The following is a 17,746-nucleotide window of genomic DNA, read 5'->3' as shown; positions in this document are numbered from 1 at the left end:
ACCCAAGTGACCTTCAAGGAGCCAAGGTCGGCGTCTTTGAGGTCAAAATTTGCCCTCAGTGTTCCAGGGACACCTTTCTAGAAGCTAGAACCAGCTCTGTTACATTTTCGCGGAGGAACTCCCTGAGCCCACAACTTAGCACCACCCTTGGAGCACAGACACGCCACCGAGGCCAGAGCGTAACTTCCCATGGACGGCGCACGCGGAGGACGCGCGGGCGTTATGGGGCGTACGTGGGCGCACACTGCGCAGGCGCCGTCGGCTGGTCATTGGAAGTGACCGGAGCGCGGGGAGTGGGGCTGCGGGGCTCCAGAGCACCAGCAGGAGCCACCACTGCCGGGCTTCAGAGACAATTCGGGGTCAGCGGCCCTTATCTCTCTTTTCAGGTCAGGGTTCTCAAGCACATGGGGGAACGTAAGGGCCTCTGTAAGGGGTGTGGGTCTTTGGTCGTTGGGAGCCAGACGTTGGGCACTAGACGTTGAGGTCAGGCGTTGAGATCAGGCGTTGAGTGGGTACAAAGGGCCTGTAAGCGGAGAGAGGATGGAAGGGTGGAGAAGACCTTGGAGCCTTGGCTGGGAAGAGCAGGCCTAGGGGTTGATGGGAGGTTTTGGTGTGGGAGGAGACCGTACTGGGGGTAGGAGTGAGAGACGTTGGAATTGAGTGGGCGAGGGCCCTGCGGTTTGGAAAATAACACTTCCGGGCATGACTCCAAAATATGAATGTCCAGTTGCATTCCGTTAGAGGACCTTCTCCTTCTTTCTAAAAAAATTGGTTTGTGGATTCAGTACCTTTAACTCAAAGCTACAGTGCAAACAGATTAATACTAGACTTTTTTCACTGCCTGCTACTTCCTGTAGGACAGGAAGATGCACCACAGTATTGGCTTAGATACGGGTAAACCAGCACTGGTTTATTTAGCAAGTGTTTATAGCATGTTTGCTGTGTGCCAGTTCTTTTCTTGGCACTTGGCCCCTGCAGTAAATGTGTTTGCCCTATCGGCCTCTGGAATAAGGAAGATGCTTCTGGTTCCCATATTGAGTCATCAGCGTATTGAATGCAAAATTGCAAGGCCTGGTCATCTGACATGTTGATCTCAGCCTTTTAAGGCACTGGGTGGAAGAGTGGTATAAAAGCGAAGTAGTAGAAATAACACTTGCCTTTTAAGTGCTTAGTAAGCACCAGCCACTGTACCAAGTCATTCACACACAGTCTCAAATTTAATCGTGGTGCTTAGAAGTTAGAAGGAAGTTACAACCTGTTGGCCACGTTTCACAGGCACTGAATCCTAGAAGATGAAGCAATTCCATTGAGATAGCACAGCCAAATGAGGAATATGAGAACTCCCCAGACTAGGGTCTGACCAACTTGACAGCTCCTGTTCTAGTGAACCATTGAGTTTTCATAGCTTTAAATAATGTTTCCTTTTGAGTAGCCATTATCTCTGAATGCGTGGGTTACCAGGAAGACCCAAGCAAACTTTAGAGAAAAAAGTTACAGCCGGCTAAGTATTTGCTGCGTGCATTTTTGGTATTAAAAAGAATTAATTCATTGGGTTTAGCCTCTAGGCTGTGGGTTTCTTGGAAGGAAAGGAGAGGGCTTACATCGCTGCAGTATATCACAGGATGCTTCCCGCCTGCAATGTGGGAGGAGGAGCAGAATTCCAAGGGAGTAAAAGAAAGGATTTGCCTTTAGGAACATAACAGTTAGTTTTGTTTTCCTAACTTTTTTTTTTTTTTTGGCCACCTTAAATGGGATATTTATACGTGCAGGATTTTTGATGTTTAGGTTTACTGTAGTGGGATAATTTCTAGAAGTGGAGTTACCAGGTGAGTGACTAGGAACGTTTCTCAGACTCTTTAGGTATATATGTATGTATATTTAATTGCAAATTGTTTCCCCAGAAAGGGCATGTTAATATACATTCCTTCAGTAATGAGTGTTTTCGAATTGTACCCATGCTACATAGTTATTTTCAATTTCAAAAATTGTAATTACAAATGAGGTGGAATATTTTTTCTCCGTTTTATCAGCCTTCATCCTTTGTCCATTCTGTTCATGACTTTGCTTATTTTATTGGTATCTGTATTGACCACGCGGCAGCACCTAACAGAAAACCCATGGGTTTATTTGTCTGATACCACAGCAAGTCTATGTATACACAGATAACAGCTGGTGCTACGACTCAAGAATAGTGCTAGGGACCACCAAGTTCTTGGCGTTTTATTTTTTGCTCCACCATCCTTAGGGTTTGCCTTCTTATGTATATTGCTTCCTTCCTCATTGCAAAACATGGGTGATAGATCTCCATATCCCAGGTCCACGTTGCAGCAAGAAAGGGGTGAAGGACCTTGCTAGCCAGATCTGTCCCTGTTTGTTAGAAAAGGACAGAGCTTTCTGAGAAGGCCCACTCAGGAGAACTCAGAACATGGCTAATTTTGTCTCTCACTCACACTGGCAAATCAGAGGTAGAAGATGGCATTTGGGTCAGTTAACCAGTGCCTGCTACTGTATCTGGATGTTTTTACTATTTATCCCACTTTTTAAAAGGTATCAAATTCATCATTTTTGTATTCATACTTACTTCCTGGATGCCTTAGTACTTTCTGTAAGTTTTTAACTGCTCATATCATGTTTGCTGTCATTTCCTTGGTGATATTTTGTCACTTTTAGAGTAAAACGAAAAAACAAAAACAAACTCGTACTTTCTGTAAGTTTTTAACTGCTCATATCATGTTTGCTGTCATTTCCTTGGTGATATTTTGTCACTTTTAGAGTAAAACGAAAAAACAAAAACAAACTCTTCACCCTCTAGTGAATTGCAGGCTGATTCTTTAGGAAGCAGAATCTGACATGGAGATTTGTGTACAGTGTGATGAGTGAAAGTGGTCTACATGATACCAGTTTTTTTGGAGTTATTAAAGGCAGCCTAAGTCCAATACATGCTCCATGTTGGAAAAATGAATATTCTTGGTTATTTGGTCCGTATGAGATCAAATTTGTTACTAGAATACTTGCTGCTTGTTTTCTGTCTGTGTGACTAGTGTCTAAGGCAGGTTGTCCTTAGCAATGCAGGTTGAATTTCTCCTTCCATCAGTTTTAGCTTACACATCTCAAAGTGACATGGTGAGTCAGAGATTCCTTTGAACCCTTGAGTTCTGGTTTATTGGCTATTAATATTAGCATTCCACCTTTATATTGGTTATTTGTTTAGCACGATTTAGTCCTTTTATTTTAAATCTCACTATATAATTGTTTTCATGTGTGCCTTTTGTGCATCATATCAAGCTGGTGTTCTTCTTTCTGGGTCTTTTTCTCTGTTCAGTGAGACTAAATCATTGGTACTTAGATTACTTGTACTTGGGCTTGGTTCTGTCATATCATTTGATGGTTCCATTTACCATGCTTGAATTTTTAATTTTTTTCTGTTGAATTGAAATTTCTTCCCTCTAATTTTAAAGTTATACATTCTATTTTCTATTCTTCTGGTAGTTACCCTGATATTTTAATGCACGTTCTTTTTATTTCTTGTAACAGAGGCTAGTTACTCAGTGTTCATATCCCCAGCCAATTTCCCCTGTAATGTCACAATATTTCTCTCTTTTCTTACTGCATCCAGCATTGTAGTTCTCAGTCTGATCTTTCAATTTAGGTGTGCTTATTGCTGCAGGTATGCTCTCTCCCTGGTAGCTGCAGGTTCTCCCACCATAGCTGCTGCAGGCCTATTATGGATCTTCCCAGGATCTGATCCCCTGAGAGCTCCCCACCTTTGAGTGTGCCTGTGTATTTCTTTCATTATTTCATTCTTTTCTGGATTGTCATTGAATTAGGCGAGGCCTCATGTAAAGCAAGAAATAAGAGGAAAATTTTAGAACACCAAGAGGGATGATTTTTGCTATTTATCTTCTATTCAGAACAATGTTAAACAACATGTGGATATTACTCAGGCTAGTTTCAGCTCTCTTGACTTTTTACCCTCCTCTGAGAAGTTTTGGGAGGATGGGCAAAAGTTTTGCCTGCAGCCTACAGACTAAGCTATAGGTCGCTACTTCAAGAGTTGTTTCCACTTTTATTACTTCCTCTGGGGAGAACACAATATTCTGGAAGAGTAAAAGGAAAACAACAAACCAGCATAATTGCTGGATAGAGGTTTATCAGGCATTTTTGCAACAATGTGGATACCTTATTTTCACAGAAAAGTGCACACAGATAAGTCCTTAAAAGCAATAGATACAAGTTACAATTTATGGAAGCTCAGCTGGAGATTATCAAAACAGGATTTGGGAAAACACAAGAAATAGGTTTCACTGAGGAAAATTGTGAAGATGGCTAGGAGGAAGGAAAGCATTTATCAGGCAGATGAGAGCGAGGGCATTCTGGGTAGTGGGTTCAGCGTATTCAAGGGACATAGAGTAGGACACAGAATGTAGGAGAGGGTGCAGAGATTCTGAGAGGCTACAAAGGTAGGTGATGACCTGATTTAAACAATAACCTCTATCATATTTCACTATTAAGTTGTAGGCTCTAGGTTGGACATATTTCTTTTAAAACATGAAAGTCCTTTTTTTTTGTGTTGTTTCAAAACTTTTAAAGTAAGGGATGGTGTCCAACTCTGAGGTTACTCTTTTGATGTCTCCTGAGTTAATCTTTTGTTGTCTTGTTGAATTCTGTTAAACTTGGAGTTTGTACTTACTGATAGTCATTCTTTTCTTGTGCCTGTAGGAGAGGCTTTGATATCACAGTTATATCTGCTCTGGAATTGTGCATGAGAATTATTTGTTGCGTAAAAAGAAATCACCTGGCCCACAGTGCTTCTACTTTTATTAAAAGTTGCCTTTTAAAAATATATTTCTTCCCTTAGACTTCTATGAATGTTCAGTTGCGGCTTAATATGATGTCAAGAAATAATTTGGAGGCATCTACTTGTAAAATGACAGAGACATTTAATTTTAAGGAAAAGGAGAGCAAGCTTCCGCCACATGATTCTTTAAGAAGTCCTGGAAGACATCCTAACCATCCTAATTTCAGGTTGAAAAGCCCAGAGAATGGAAATAAAAAGAACAATTTTTTGCTTTGTGAGCAAACCAAACAGTATTTGGCTAGTCAGGAAGACAATTCACTATCTTCATACCCTAATGGCATGAGTGGAGAAGTGGTTGGATCCAAAGCAGACAGGAAGACATTGCCAACAGGTGAGTGAAAACTACAGGCTTTATGCTACTTTATTCTGATAGTTTCTTTGACTTTTCACAAGTACATATAACTACACACCAGTGGGCTATTAACATGAACCAAATGGTTACCATGCAGTATTTGCATTTAAATATTGATTTAGAGGAAAAAGCCAGATACCGACTAGCCACCTTTGGCTGGATTAATCACAGAAAGGATTCCCGGGGAGAGCATGTCTGAAGATGAGGTTTTCTTTTTTCCCCACAGAGAGCTGTACATATTAGGAATGTAGAAAGGAAACATTTATGGGTGTTCTAAAGATTGGCCATTAAAAAAAAAACAGTACTATGCAGATTTTATGCATGTAATAATAGCGCACAAAGATGTATCTAAGACATTAACTTGTTTCATTTTACTTAAAAAAAAATTTTCTTTAGTCCTCATTCTAAAAATCTGCTATTTAAGGAGGCTGGGCCCTAGTGGAATGTTAGCTTCCTTGAACCTGTCTGAGATGTGATATTATGATGATGTAGTTCTCAGAGTGTGGCCCTTAGGCCTTTGGGGTTCCTGAAAAGATCAGAACTATTTCTCTAGTAATGTTAAAACATAATCTGCCTTTTTAGCTGTGCTGACTTTATACTGATGGTGCAAAAGCAAAGGTGAAAGGTGGATAAACTGCTGGCGCTTTATTGGCTCAGCTGTAGGCAGGGGTACCAACCTGGGCTAGTGGTCATTGCCATGCACTTGTAGTTAAACCAACAAGGCCAGAAATGCCAGCTTTACTTAAGAATGTCCTGACGAAGCAGTAAGATTGATTAATAACCTTGACCCTTGTGTACAGGTATTTTTAGTATTTTGTGTGATAAGGTGGGAAGTGCCCCTAATTCCTGCTGCATACTGAAGTATGGAAAGCACTTGTGCAATTGTTTGAGTTGTGAGCTGAATGAAAACCTTTCTTTTTTTCTGAACTTCATTTTCACTTGAATGACAAACTATGGTCATTTAGACTTACATATATGGCAGTCATTTTCTCAAAAAGGAACAGTGAGCCTGTCACTTTAAGGAAAACAGTTGGCGGTAATTGTTTCTAAAGATAAAATCCAAGCTTTCGAGCAAAAATGAGAATTTCAGGAAACTTCAATCTATCACTCTGAGCTTGACAGCCTCTCAATACTTACAAGACTTTTTTGGTGAGATGCATGGTGATATTAACACCTTTTTTTGATATTGTATAATGAAATGTGTCAACATTTGAAAGATTGGCATAACTCAGAGTTGCTCAGTCTTTTCCAAAAGACCGATGTATGATGTTCCATAGTCAAACATGGGTAAAAAAAAAAAAAAGTGCAGGCTACCTCAATGGATTCTAATGTAAGTATGAAAAAATCTATAGACACGGTTTTAGATTTCAAATTGCAACTAACCCTTAAACTAACACTTGAGTTTCGGTGTGATATTAAAGGAAAAGATCCACAGTTAGCTGAGAAGACCATTAAATACTTATTCTTTTTGCAACCACATATCTGCATGAGGCCAGATTTTCTTTAGATAACGTCAACCAAAGCAACGTACCGCAACAGATTTTTTTAAAATAATGATTTTTATTTTTCTGTTATAGTAGACACACAATATTATAATAGTTTCAGGTGTACAACAGTGATTAGACATTTATATAACTTATGAAGTGATTACACCAATAAATCTAGTACCCATCTGACACCATGCATAGTTATTACAATATTATTGACTACGTTCCTTATGCTGTACTTTACATTCCCATAACTACCAATTTGTACTTCTTAATCCCTTCTTCTTTCTCACTCATCCCCAACCCTGATTCTATCCGGCAACCCTCAAATGTACTCTATGTGTTTGTTTCTGTTTTGTTTGGTTATCTTGTTCTTTAGATCCCACAGTGAAATCATACAGCATCTGTCTTTCTCTGTCTGACTTAGTCCACTCAGCATGATACCCTAGGGGGTCCAACCATGTTGTAGCAGATGGAAAGGTTTCATTCTTTTTTATGGCTAATAGTCCATTGTATATATGTACCACCTCTTTATCCATTCATCCATTGATGTACACCCAGGTTGTCTCCATATCTTGGCCATTGTAAATAATGATGGATGCACATGTCCCTTCGAAGGTAGTGTTTTGGGTTTCTTTTAATACTGGTTTGGTGGTGATGAAGTCCTTAGCTTATTCTTGTCTGGGAAGCTTTTTATCTGTCCTTCGATTTAAATGATAGCCTTGCTGGTAGAGTAATCTTGGTTGTAGGTCCTTTCTTTTTATTACTTTGAATATTTCGTGCCAATCCTTTCTGGCCTGTAAAGTTTCTGTTGAGAAATCAGCCCATAGCAACCACGTAGGTAACTCACTGCCTTTCTCTTGCTGCTTTTAAGATTCTCTCTTGTCTTAAGCTTTGGCATTTTAATTATGATGTGTCTTGGTGTGGGCCTCTTCAGGTTCATCTTGTTTGGGATTCTCTGCGCTTCCTAGACTTGTATATCTATTTCCTTTACCCCGGTTAGGGAGTTTTCCATCATTATTTCTTCAAATAGGTTGTCAATTCCTTGCTCTCACTCTTCTCCTTCTGGTACCCCTATAATGCGAATGTTAGTATGCTTGATGTTGTCCTTGAGACCTCTTAAATTATCCTCACTTTTTAGATTCTCTTTCTTTTTGCTGTTTTGATTGGGTGTTTTCCGCTACCTTATCTTCTAAATCGCTGATTCAATCTTCTGCTTCATCTAATCTGTTGATTCCCTGTAATGTATTCTTAATTTCCATTATTGTGTTCTTTATTCCTCACTGGTTCTTTTTTTATGTTTTCTATGTCCACTTTTATGTTTCCTATATCTTTGTTGAAGTTCTTCCTGAGTTCATTGAGCTTCATTAGAACCAGTGTTTTGAACTCTGTATCTGGTAGATTGCTTGTCTCCATTTTGTTCTTTTTCTGGAGCTTTGTCCTGTTTTTTTTTTATTATTATTATTATTTGGGACATGTTTCTTTGTCTCCCCATTTTGGCTACCTCTCTGTGTTTGTTTCCACGTATTAGGTAGTGGTTGCTATGTCTCCCTGTCTTAATAGAGTGGCCCTGATGTAGTAGGTGTCCTGTGGGCCTCGTGGGGCAGTCTCCTGAGTCACCTGAGCCAGGTGCTCCAAGGGTGTCCCTTGGTGTGGGTTCTGTGTGTCCTCCTGTTGTAGTTCAGCCTTGGTTTCTATTGCATGTCAGAGGGAGGGAACGATCCTCCAGCTAGTTGGTTGTGAAGACTGGCTGTGACTACAGTGGAGGAACTGTAGTGCAGGAGCTGATCCTACGGAGCAGGATTCTCTTTAGCAGGGCGCTAGTGCCAGCCCAGTTTGCCCTTTGGGTGTGTCATCTCCACCCCACTGGTTCTGAAGCCAGTCACAGGGTGTAACTGGTCCAGGGATCTCCTGGGAGGAGCCCTGCCAGAGGCCAAGTTCAGTTGCAGCCTGTGCCCTGCTCAGGGCCACCTAGAATGAACCACAGAGCAGTCTGCAGATGACTGCCACCCATGCTGGGCTTGAAAAGGTGCCTGGGAGAGGCTACACTGTGAATTGAGGTTGGCTGCCTCTAGTACTGGGTTTGGGGCTGCTTAGCAAGACGTATGGCATTCCCAGGCCAGATGCTGCTCATATAACAACAGACTGACTGCAAAAGCAGATATGCAAATCCACCTGTCATTGGTCATGCCAGAGATGTACAAAAAGGTATAAACATCTCACAATTTTATTTTTTGTTTTGGAAAACAGTTTTTGTTTTGCAAAAACTTATGTGAACCTGTGATTAACTTATTATTTTTAAATTATATATGTTAGAATTTTTAGATGATGTTTCTAATACTTAGTTTTAATTTCTAATAATAGTAATATTGACAAACCTAAGCCATATAAGCAAAAGCTCTTTGAGGTCTTTAGCTTTGAGGTCTGAGCTTGTAAACAAGTCCTGAGTCTGAGAATCGCTCCCTTAGTGAATAAAGAAAAGTTCACTGTGAGAGTAGTTAATAGTCAAGGAAATTTTAGATAAATTCTTAATTTTCCTCTGGGAAAAGTAGGCTGTTGCTTATTTATAGTGTAGCTTTATGACTGTTTTGGTATAGCTTTATTATTTGAACATTACCTTATTATGGTATTTTATATTTTCTGGAATAAAGTAATATTTGGCTTTTATTATGCTTTATGTTTTTTCTCCCCAGGAGACTTAGTGTCACCATTAAGTGTTGGAAATAATTCACCGTCCAAAGAAGTAAATAGTGTAAGTTACGGGTTGTTTGTTTGTTTTCTATTTGGTGTTTTTATGTGGGTAAAAGATTCTAAACCTATTTTTGTATTTCATTAATAAAGAATTGTTTAATATGCATGTATTTAAAGTCAAACTTCTTTAACCTAGTACCTTTAAAAAAAAAGTCAACTTTTTTCTTTTTAGGATGATTGTAGATTGACACACAGTTCTAAGAAATAATGGAGATCCTGTATAGCCTATATCCAGGTTCTCCCGGTGGTAGCACACTGCAGAACTCTAGTTTAATATCACAGGATGTTGATGTTGACACTCACGATACAGAACATTTCCATTACAACACGAATCCCTTGTGTGCCTTTTTATGGCCATATCCATTCCCTCCTGCCCCCGCCCCTCCCTTAACTTCTGACAGCCACTAATTAATCCATATTTCCAAAATATTGTCATTTCTAGGATGTTATAGAAGTGGAGTCACGTTGGGATTGGATTTTTTCTTTCAGCTTAGTTCTCTGGGTACTCTTCTAGATTGTGGTGCATATCAATAGTTGAAATCTTTTTATTGCTGAGTAGTACTCCATGGCTTGTTCAGCCATTCATCTATTGAAGTATATCTGGATTGTTTCTAGTTTTGGGATATTACAACTAAAACTGCTATAAACATTCATTTGCAGGGTTTTACGTGAACATAAGTTTTGTTTGGTTTTGGTTTTTGCTCTAGGATAAATGTCCAGTAGTGCAGTTTCTGGGTTATATAGTAGTTCCACATCTAGTTTTTTAAGAAGCTTCCAAAGTGTTTTCCAGAGTGGCTATACCATTATACATGCCCCTTGAGAATGTACTCATATGAGTGATCCAGTTTCTCTGTTCCAGTTTCTCTGCATCCAGCATCCTCACCAGCATTTGCTGGTAATAGTATTTTTCATTTTCCCCATTCTCCTAGGTGTGTGGTGATAGCTCATTGCAGTTTTGTCTTTCCCTAATGGCTAATGATAAACATCCATTCATGTGCTTATTTGCCATCTGTGTATCCTTTTTGGTGAAATGTTTCTTCATGTCTTTTGTCCATTTTCTAATTTGGATTATTTGTTCTACTGCTGAGTTTTGAAAGTTCTTTATATATTCCAGAGTCTAGTCCTTTGTCAAATATGTGATTTGCAAATATTTTCTCTCCGTCAATAGCTTGTTTTTTCATTCTCTTAACAGGGTGTTTAGCAGAGCAAAAGTTTTTTAATTTTAATGAAGTCCTGATCAGGTCTCCCTTTAATGGGTTATGCTTTTGATGCCAAATGTTAAGAACTCTGCTACTTCAGATTTAGAAAATTCTGAGTTTTTTCCCCCAAAAGCTTTTCCAGTTTTACATTTAAGTTTGTGGTCCATTTTGAGTTTATAAGACTTGGGTTGAGGTTGATGTTTTTCTCTCCTTTTTTTTTTTTTTTTTTTTTTTTTGCCTAAGGATGTCCAATTGCTCCAACATTTGTTGAAAATAATATCTTTCCTCCACTGAATTACTTTTGTCAAAAATTATTTGGGCATATTTGTGTGGGTTTATTCTGGATTCTCTATTCTTTTCTATTGAGTATGGGTCTATCCCTCCACCAGTACCACAGAGAACGGGAGCTGTGTAAGGGGTCTTGAAGTTGGGTAAAGTGATTTCTTCACTTTATTTTTCTTTTCAAAATTGTTTTACCTAGTCTAGTTTCTTTGCCTTCTGAAAAATATTTTAGTATAATCTTGTCTATGTCTACAAAACATATTGCTGGGATTTTGGTAGGAATTACATTAAACCTATATATCAGTTTGATTATTCACATCTTTGCTGTATGGAATCTTACAATCCATGAACACAATGTGTCTCTCCATTTATTTAGGTCTTTGATTTCTTTCACTTTGTCGTTTTCAGCTTATAAGTCCTGGGACTGCTCTGTTAGGTTTACACCTGAGTGGTTTTTTAAAAATTTTTTTAGTCATTGGAAATGCTGTCATATTTTTCATTTTTATGTGTCCTCGTGTTCATCGCTAACATATATATGGTTGATTTTGCATGTTCATCTGGTATCCTGTGATCTTACTGAAGTCACTTATTCTGGGAATTTTTTTGTAGATTCCTTGGGATTTTTTTATGTAGACAATGATATCATCAGCAAATAGGGACAGTTTTATTTCTTTCCAATATACATGCTTTTTATTTTCTTGTCTCACCTTATTGCACTGGCTAGAACTTCTAGCACTATGTTGAATACGGGTGGTGAGAGTCGACATTTTGCTTTGTTTCCAGACTTAGGGGGAAAACATCAAGTCTTTTACTATCAAGTCTAATGTTAGCTGTAGGGTTTTTATAGATGATCTTTATCAAGTTGATGAATTTTTCTCCATTCCTACTTTTCTGGTAGTTTTTATAATGAATTCAGTGTTTAAAATGCTTTTTCTTCATCCATTAATATTTTTTTCCTTTAACATGTTGACTTGGTGGATTACATTAATTTTTTAAAAAATATTTAACCAGCTTTGCATCTCTAGACTAAACCTCGCTTGGTCATGGTATATATTTATTTTTATATGTTGTTAAATTACATCTTATATTGTGATAAGGATTTTTACATCTGTTTTCATGAGATCTTGGTCTATAATTTTCTCTCTTTTGCTATCTTTGTATGGTTTGGATAGGAAGGTAATATTAGCTTCCTAGAAGAGAGATTGTATAGAATAGGCGTTAATGCTTCTTTAAATATTTGGTAATATTCTCCATTGAAAACTCTCCAGGCCCGGAGGTTTCCATTTTAGGAGTTTTTAAATTATTTACATTATTTATATTTAACATTTATAGGGCTATTTAAGTTATCTGTTTCACATTATGGTAATTTATGATTTTTGAGGAATTGGTCCATTTTGTCTATGTTGTAATATCTATATATGTAGAGTTACTCAAAATAATCCATTATCATAATTTCTATGTTTTCAGGGGCTTCTAATATATGCCTTGTTTCATTCCTGTTATTGGTAATTTCTATCTCCTCTGTTTTCTTCATTGGCAGTCTTGCTAGAGGTGTGTCAATTTTATTGACCTTTTCAAAGAACGAGGTCTTTGTTTCATTGATTTTTTTTCTCCCAAGTTTTTGTTTTTAATTTTATTGATTTCTTTTTATTGTTTCCTTCCTTCTGCTTGTTTTGGGCATGTTTTGTTCTTATTTTTTAGGTTCTTGAGGTGGGAATGTACAGTACTGATTTGACGCTTTTCTAAAGTTTGAATATAGTACTATAAATTTCCCTGTTGGCAATGCTTTAACTGTGTCCCACAATTTTGATATATTTTCACTTTTTTTAATTCTGTGTATTTTTTATTTTCCTTGAGACTTTCTCTTTGACTCATGAGTTTTTAGAAGTGTATTGTTTAGTTTACAGATGTTTGGAGTTTTAAACTTCACAATAGTTGCACTAGATATTAATTTATATGTACAAAACTTATCACAGTCTACTGGTGTCGTTATTTTACCAGTTTGGGTAAAGTCTAAATACCTTACTTCCCTTTACATCCAGTTAGTCTCCCCCATTTATGTCTTAAATATTTTCTCTGCATAAATTTAGAACCATTTCAGATAATGTTGTGATTTTAGCTTGAACTGTAAAACATAATTTAGAAAACTCAAAAGAAAAAGGTCTGTTGTACTTACCTATATTTTTGTTTGTTTTTCCTCCCCTTTTGTTCCAACATTCCTTTCTTTATCATTTCCTTTGTGTTTAGAGAACTTCCTTTAACCTTTCTTTGAGGGTAGGTCTGCTGGTGACAAATGGTCTTAGTTTTATTATATTTGAGAATGTCTTGATTTCATTTTTGAAAGATTTTTTTTCCTGAATAAGTTTCTTAATTAACAGTTCTTTTCTTTCAGCACTTGAAAAATGTTGTGCCACTTCCTTCTGCCCTCCATGGCATTTGTTGAGAAGTCTATTCTCTTTTGAATGTTTTTCCCCTCTTGGTAAGCTGTACTTTCCTTCTTTCTGCTTTTAAGCTTTTTCATTGTTTATAGCTTCAAGAAATTTGACTAAGGTGTGTCTCAGTGTGGATTTCTTTGAGTTTATTCTCTTTGAGGTTTGCTTAGCTTCTTGAATTTTTTACATTTATATCTTTTGCCAAATTTTGCAAGTTAGGGCCTTTATGTATTTGAATACTTCTTTAGCCCTGCCTTCTTTTTCCTCTCCATCTGGGAGAGAAGACATGAATGTTAGACCTTCTGTTTTGGTCCCATAGGTCCCTGAGGCTCTTCTCATTTATTTTTTACCCCCACTCTGTTTTCTCTCTGTTGTTTAGGCAATTTCTATCCTTTGATCTTCAAGTTCACTGATCGTTTCCTCTGTCTCCTCCATTCTGTTATTGAGCCCACCGCTTGTGTCTTAAATTTTTGTGATTGTACTGTTAAGTTCTGAAAGATTCATTTTGTTCTTTCTGTTTCTTTTCTGAGACTCTTTTCATTTGTTTCAAGCATATTCATTTAAAATCTTTGTCAAATAAACTTAACATCTCTGTTGTCTTGATGTTGACATCTTTTGATTTTTTTTTCCATTCAGTTGTGATTTTCCTGGTTTTTAGTATGGCAGGTAATTTTTTGTTGAAACCGGGACATTTTGGATATTACATTATGAAACTGTGTATCTTATTTAAATTTTCTGTTTTATTCAGCTTCCTCTGACACTGTTCCATCAGGGGAAGGGGGGTGCTGCCAGGTAGGAGGAGATGGCCAGGTTCTCCACTCAGCCTCTGAAGACACCCAGCGGGGTGCTCTTCCTTGCTGCTGGGCAGAGGTCGGAGTTCCAGCTGCCCAGTAGTTCTCGTCTGATAACCTCTCTGACTGGGAGTGTTGAGTGCCTTATTACTGCTCCCATATACTCACTGACACGGGTGGGGTGAGGTAGGGAAAGAGTGGGCAGACCAGAGGGAGGATTGGAGGTGGGAGGATTTGGAAACACTCATTACGTTTGAATGGTGGTGAAAAAGTCCTGACTGTCTACCAGGTCCCCTCTTATACCACCCCAGTTGTGCAATATCTTTCTCATGTTGCTCCTCTTTACGCCAGGTGGAAGTCCAGGCTCCCCACATGGTCTCTTGCAGGGATGCAGTGCTGGCTTCCTATTCTGTTGGCCTTCTTTGATACCACCCTGGTGGGAGGGTGGGGGTACCTCATTATAGCCTGGTGAAGTGGAAGTCTAGGCTCCCCACTCTACCTTTGCTGGTGGGAGTGGGGGCCACTGTTTTTTCGGTGGTGTTTGTCTAGAGTAGAGAAGTTATTGATCAAAGTTTTCTGTCTTGCTGGTCTGCCTCTTCCCTGGTCTTTTGGCTAGAGAGAGCAGGCTTTTTGTTGGGGATTTTATTGTCTGCGCCTTTTGGCATTTCTGGGTTTCTGGCTTTTCCAGTACCCTGCCTGGGATATGTGCGGCGAAAAGAGAACTCATATAACTCATCGTCATGTCCTTTTGTGGGTCCCAAGGTTCCTAGCCTGTCTGCTCCCTCTTTCAGAATTGGTTTATGTTTGTTTTACAGATAAGGCCAGGGTTTTTAGTGTACTTACTGAAAAGGATAGGGGAAAGTCCATCTACTGTATCTTCCCAGAAAAGGAAATCCCAAACCTAGTATTTCTTAAAAACATTATTACCAAGTTTTAATACTGCTATTCTCTTTTCTTAATAGAAGCCTATAAATAATATGTCTCCTGCAAAATCAAAAAAAACACAAGTTGGTTGAGAATTCCTTGTCCATAAGTAATCCAGCGCTCTTCAACTCCTTAGGACCTCCTCTTCGGTCGTCTACTTGCCATTGCTGTGGCCTGTGCGGTAAGCATGTTGTCTCAGACGTCTGTAAGATTGCTCCTCTACACATTTGAAAAACATGTTTATTATGGAAAACTTAAAAAATAGTAAATATAAACAGAATGGTATATATACACCATATACCCGTCTCTCGGCTTCAATAGCTGTCAGCATACTACCATTTGTTCATCCGTACCTTCTCACTCTTACTGCTGCTTTACTTGATTGTTACAGTTTTTTTTTCCAGATAAAACTTCCATGCATTGAAATGAACAAACTCACACCCCTTTCAAGATGTAGAATATTTCCCATCCTCTCAGAAAGTTTCCTCATGTCCCTTCCCAGTCACCATACCCCCTAGAGGTGACCACTGTTGTTTTTCACCATATATTTATTCTGCCAGGTACAAAATTTCATATAAGTGGAATCATACAGTGTGGACTCTTTTTGTATAAAGCTTTTTCATTTTGAGTAATATTTTTGAGATTCATCTATACTGTTGCATATACATTAATTACAGGGGGTTTTTTTTGTTGCTGAGTAGTAGTCCGTCATATGATTATACCACAGTTTGTTTATCTGCTCTTTCATTGAACATTTTGCTGTGCCCAGCTTTGGACTATTACGAATAGAGCTCTCTCTATATTTTTGCAACAAGTTTTTTGAGTGGACATATGTTTTCATTTCTTTTGGGTGTATACCTAGGGCTAGAATTGCTGAGTCAAAAGGGGAGGTATATGTTTAACTTTATAAAAAATAGCCAACCATTTTCGAAAGTAGTTGTCTCATTTTGCTTTCCGATTGGTAATGAATTCTGGTTGTTCCACATCTTTGTCAACATTATGAGTTTTCAGTCTTCAATTTTAGCCCTTCTTATAGTCTCTCACTGTGGTTTTAATTTGCATGTTCCTCATAATCAGCGACCTTGAGCAGTTTTTGATGTGCTTGCTGACTATTTGGATAGTTAGCTCCTTTGTTTGTTTTTTTTCCCCATTTCTTTTAGAGTAGAGGCATTTGAGGCCAGCCTGGTTTTTGTTGTTGTTTTTTATTGTTTGTTTCTTTTTAGACAATTTGCTTCTACCTGGATACTCGTAGGATTTTAAAAAATACTTTATTTCAAAAACTTCCTTGGTTTTTCTAGGTGTGATTCTCTTCATTGGTTCTGTTTGTGTTTAGTGGCCCACGTAAGCCATGTCAGTCAGCTTGCACAAATCTGTGTTCACTGTCACAGGTTTTTTGTTTCCTTTGGTTGTTCCTTTTAGAACGTGTTCTGGGCTCTACTTTAGGAAAGTAAGTTGTGTTTCCAGTCTGTCCTCCTGCTCATTTTCATCTTCTCCTTCCCCTTTCTCTGCATTTTGAGAGAGCTCTGAAAGTGTAATCTTAACAGCATAATCCTCTTTACATAATCCTGATGTGATTAATAGAACGGTTTGATGTATCTGGTCGTTGAAAACATTTGAAATCAAACCATGGTGATGTTATGGGCTGTCGTCTAGGGTCGCTACGGTGCTCACAGTGCAAGCAGACGTGTTATTGCTCCACCGCCTGCCAGAGAAGAGACTGGTCAGCACACAGCAACGTGTGCAAACCTGTGCAGCAAAAGTAAGTGTGAGTTTTTCATTCGTTGGAGAATATTTAAACATTTCTTTTCCTGATGGTGTAAGGATCGAATCAGGTAAGCAGCCCATAACTATGTAGAAGTTAATTTTTTACTTACGTATTGAGGTAGAACAAAGTGTACACATCTGAAGTGAATAGCTCTACCAACTTAGTTTTCGTGAATGTGATTTTATTGGATAGTACATGTTAAGAGTTAGAACCTTAAGTGAGTTTGTTTTTTAGTGATTACAGCGTTAGAAGGCCTTACTTTTAATTTTAAGCATGTATACCTTACTGATTTTTAATAAGGTAGAACTCTCACAGTGCTTCTTGAATTGTGATTCTGGAATACATAAATCTTACTTGCATGGTATTTGCTAGTTTACAAAACAGTTTCACATATATAACCTCGTTTGATCCTCAAAACTCTGTTCAGGTGATGTAGGGATTATCTCCATTTTACAGATCAGAAGACTGAGGCTTGGAGATTGTGGCCGTCTCCCTGTGCACAGGGCGAACCATTGCATAGGCAGCATTGAATTGTTTTATTTTGTTATTACAGTGATTCTGTCTGGAAGAAGCTGTTTTGCTCATTCTGGATTTTGTTGATTGAGAATTTAACATAATTGTGGCCCCTACTCTTCCTTGGCTCTGTACTATAAATATTATAATCAATTGCTTTATTTCAGTTTCCACAAATTTAAAGATAATAAATCACCTTTTGAAACAAAGAACATGGAAGTGAAAAACGAGGTATGACTTATTTCTACACTTCACCTGTGTTTAATTAAGAACAAAAGTTTCCTGCTAAATAAACCTGTACACCTTAGTGATTAACTGGGTAACTAGTCTGTTGGGGGTCACTGAGAATTGTTTATGCCCAGCCTTTGTCAGAAAAGGACTTGTGATGCTTG

General features: G+C 38.2%; 1 protein-coding gene across 1 annotated transcript in view; it reads left to right on the top strand.

The window, feature by feature from the left end:
• Positions 1-4,864: 4,864 nt before the first annotated feature.
• The window catches only part of TDRD1 (tudor domain containing 1), a 37,303-nt gene continuing 24,421 nt past the window's right edge, over positions 4,865-17,746 (top strand). Inside the window, 6 exon segments of the mRNA XM_033130872.1 lie at positions 4,865-5,189; positions 9,391-9,449; positions 15,115-15,152; positions 15,154-15,257; positions 16,730-16,835; positions 17,522-17,585. Coding sequence (XP_032986763.1) covers positions 4,865-5,189; positions 9,391-9,449; positions 15,115-15,152; positions 15,154-15,257; positions 16,730-16,835; positions 17,522-17,585 — 696 coding nt within the window.

Source organism: Rhinolophus ferrumequinum, chromosome 16, assembly GCF_004115265.2.
Source record: "Rhinolophus ferrumequinum isolate MPI-CBG mRhiFer1 chromosome 16, mRhiFer1_v1.p, whole genome shotgun sequence".
Lineage (NCBI taxonomy): Eukaryota > Metazoa > Chordata > Mammalia > Chiroptera > Rhinolophidae > Rhinolophus > Rhinolophus ferrumequinum.
The sequence above is the reverse complement of the archived record's forward strand: the minus strand, read 5'-3'. Positions and strand labels throughout refer to the sequence as shown.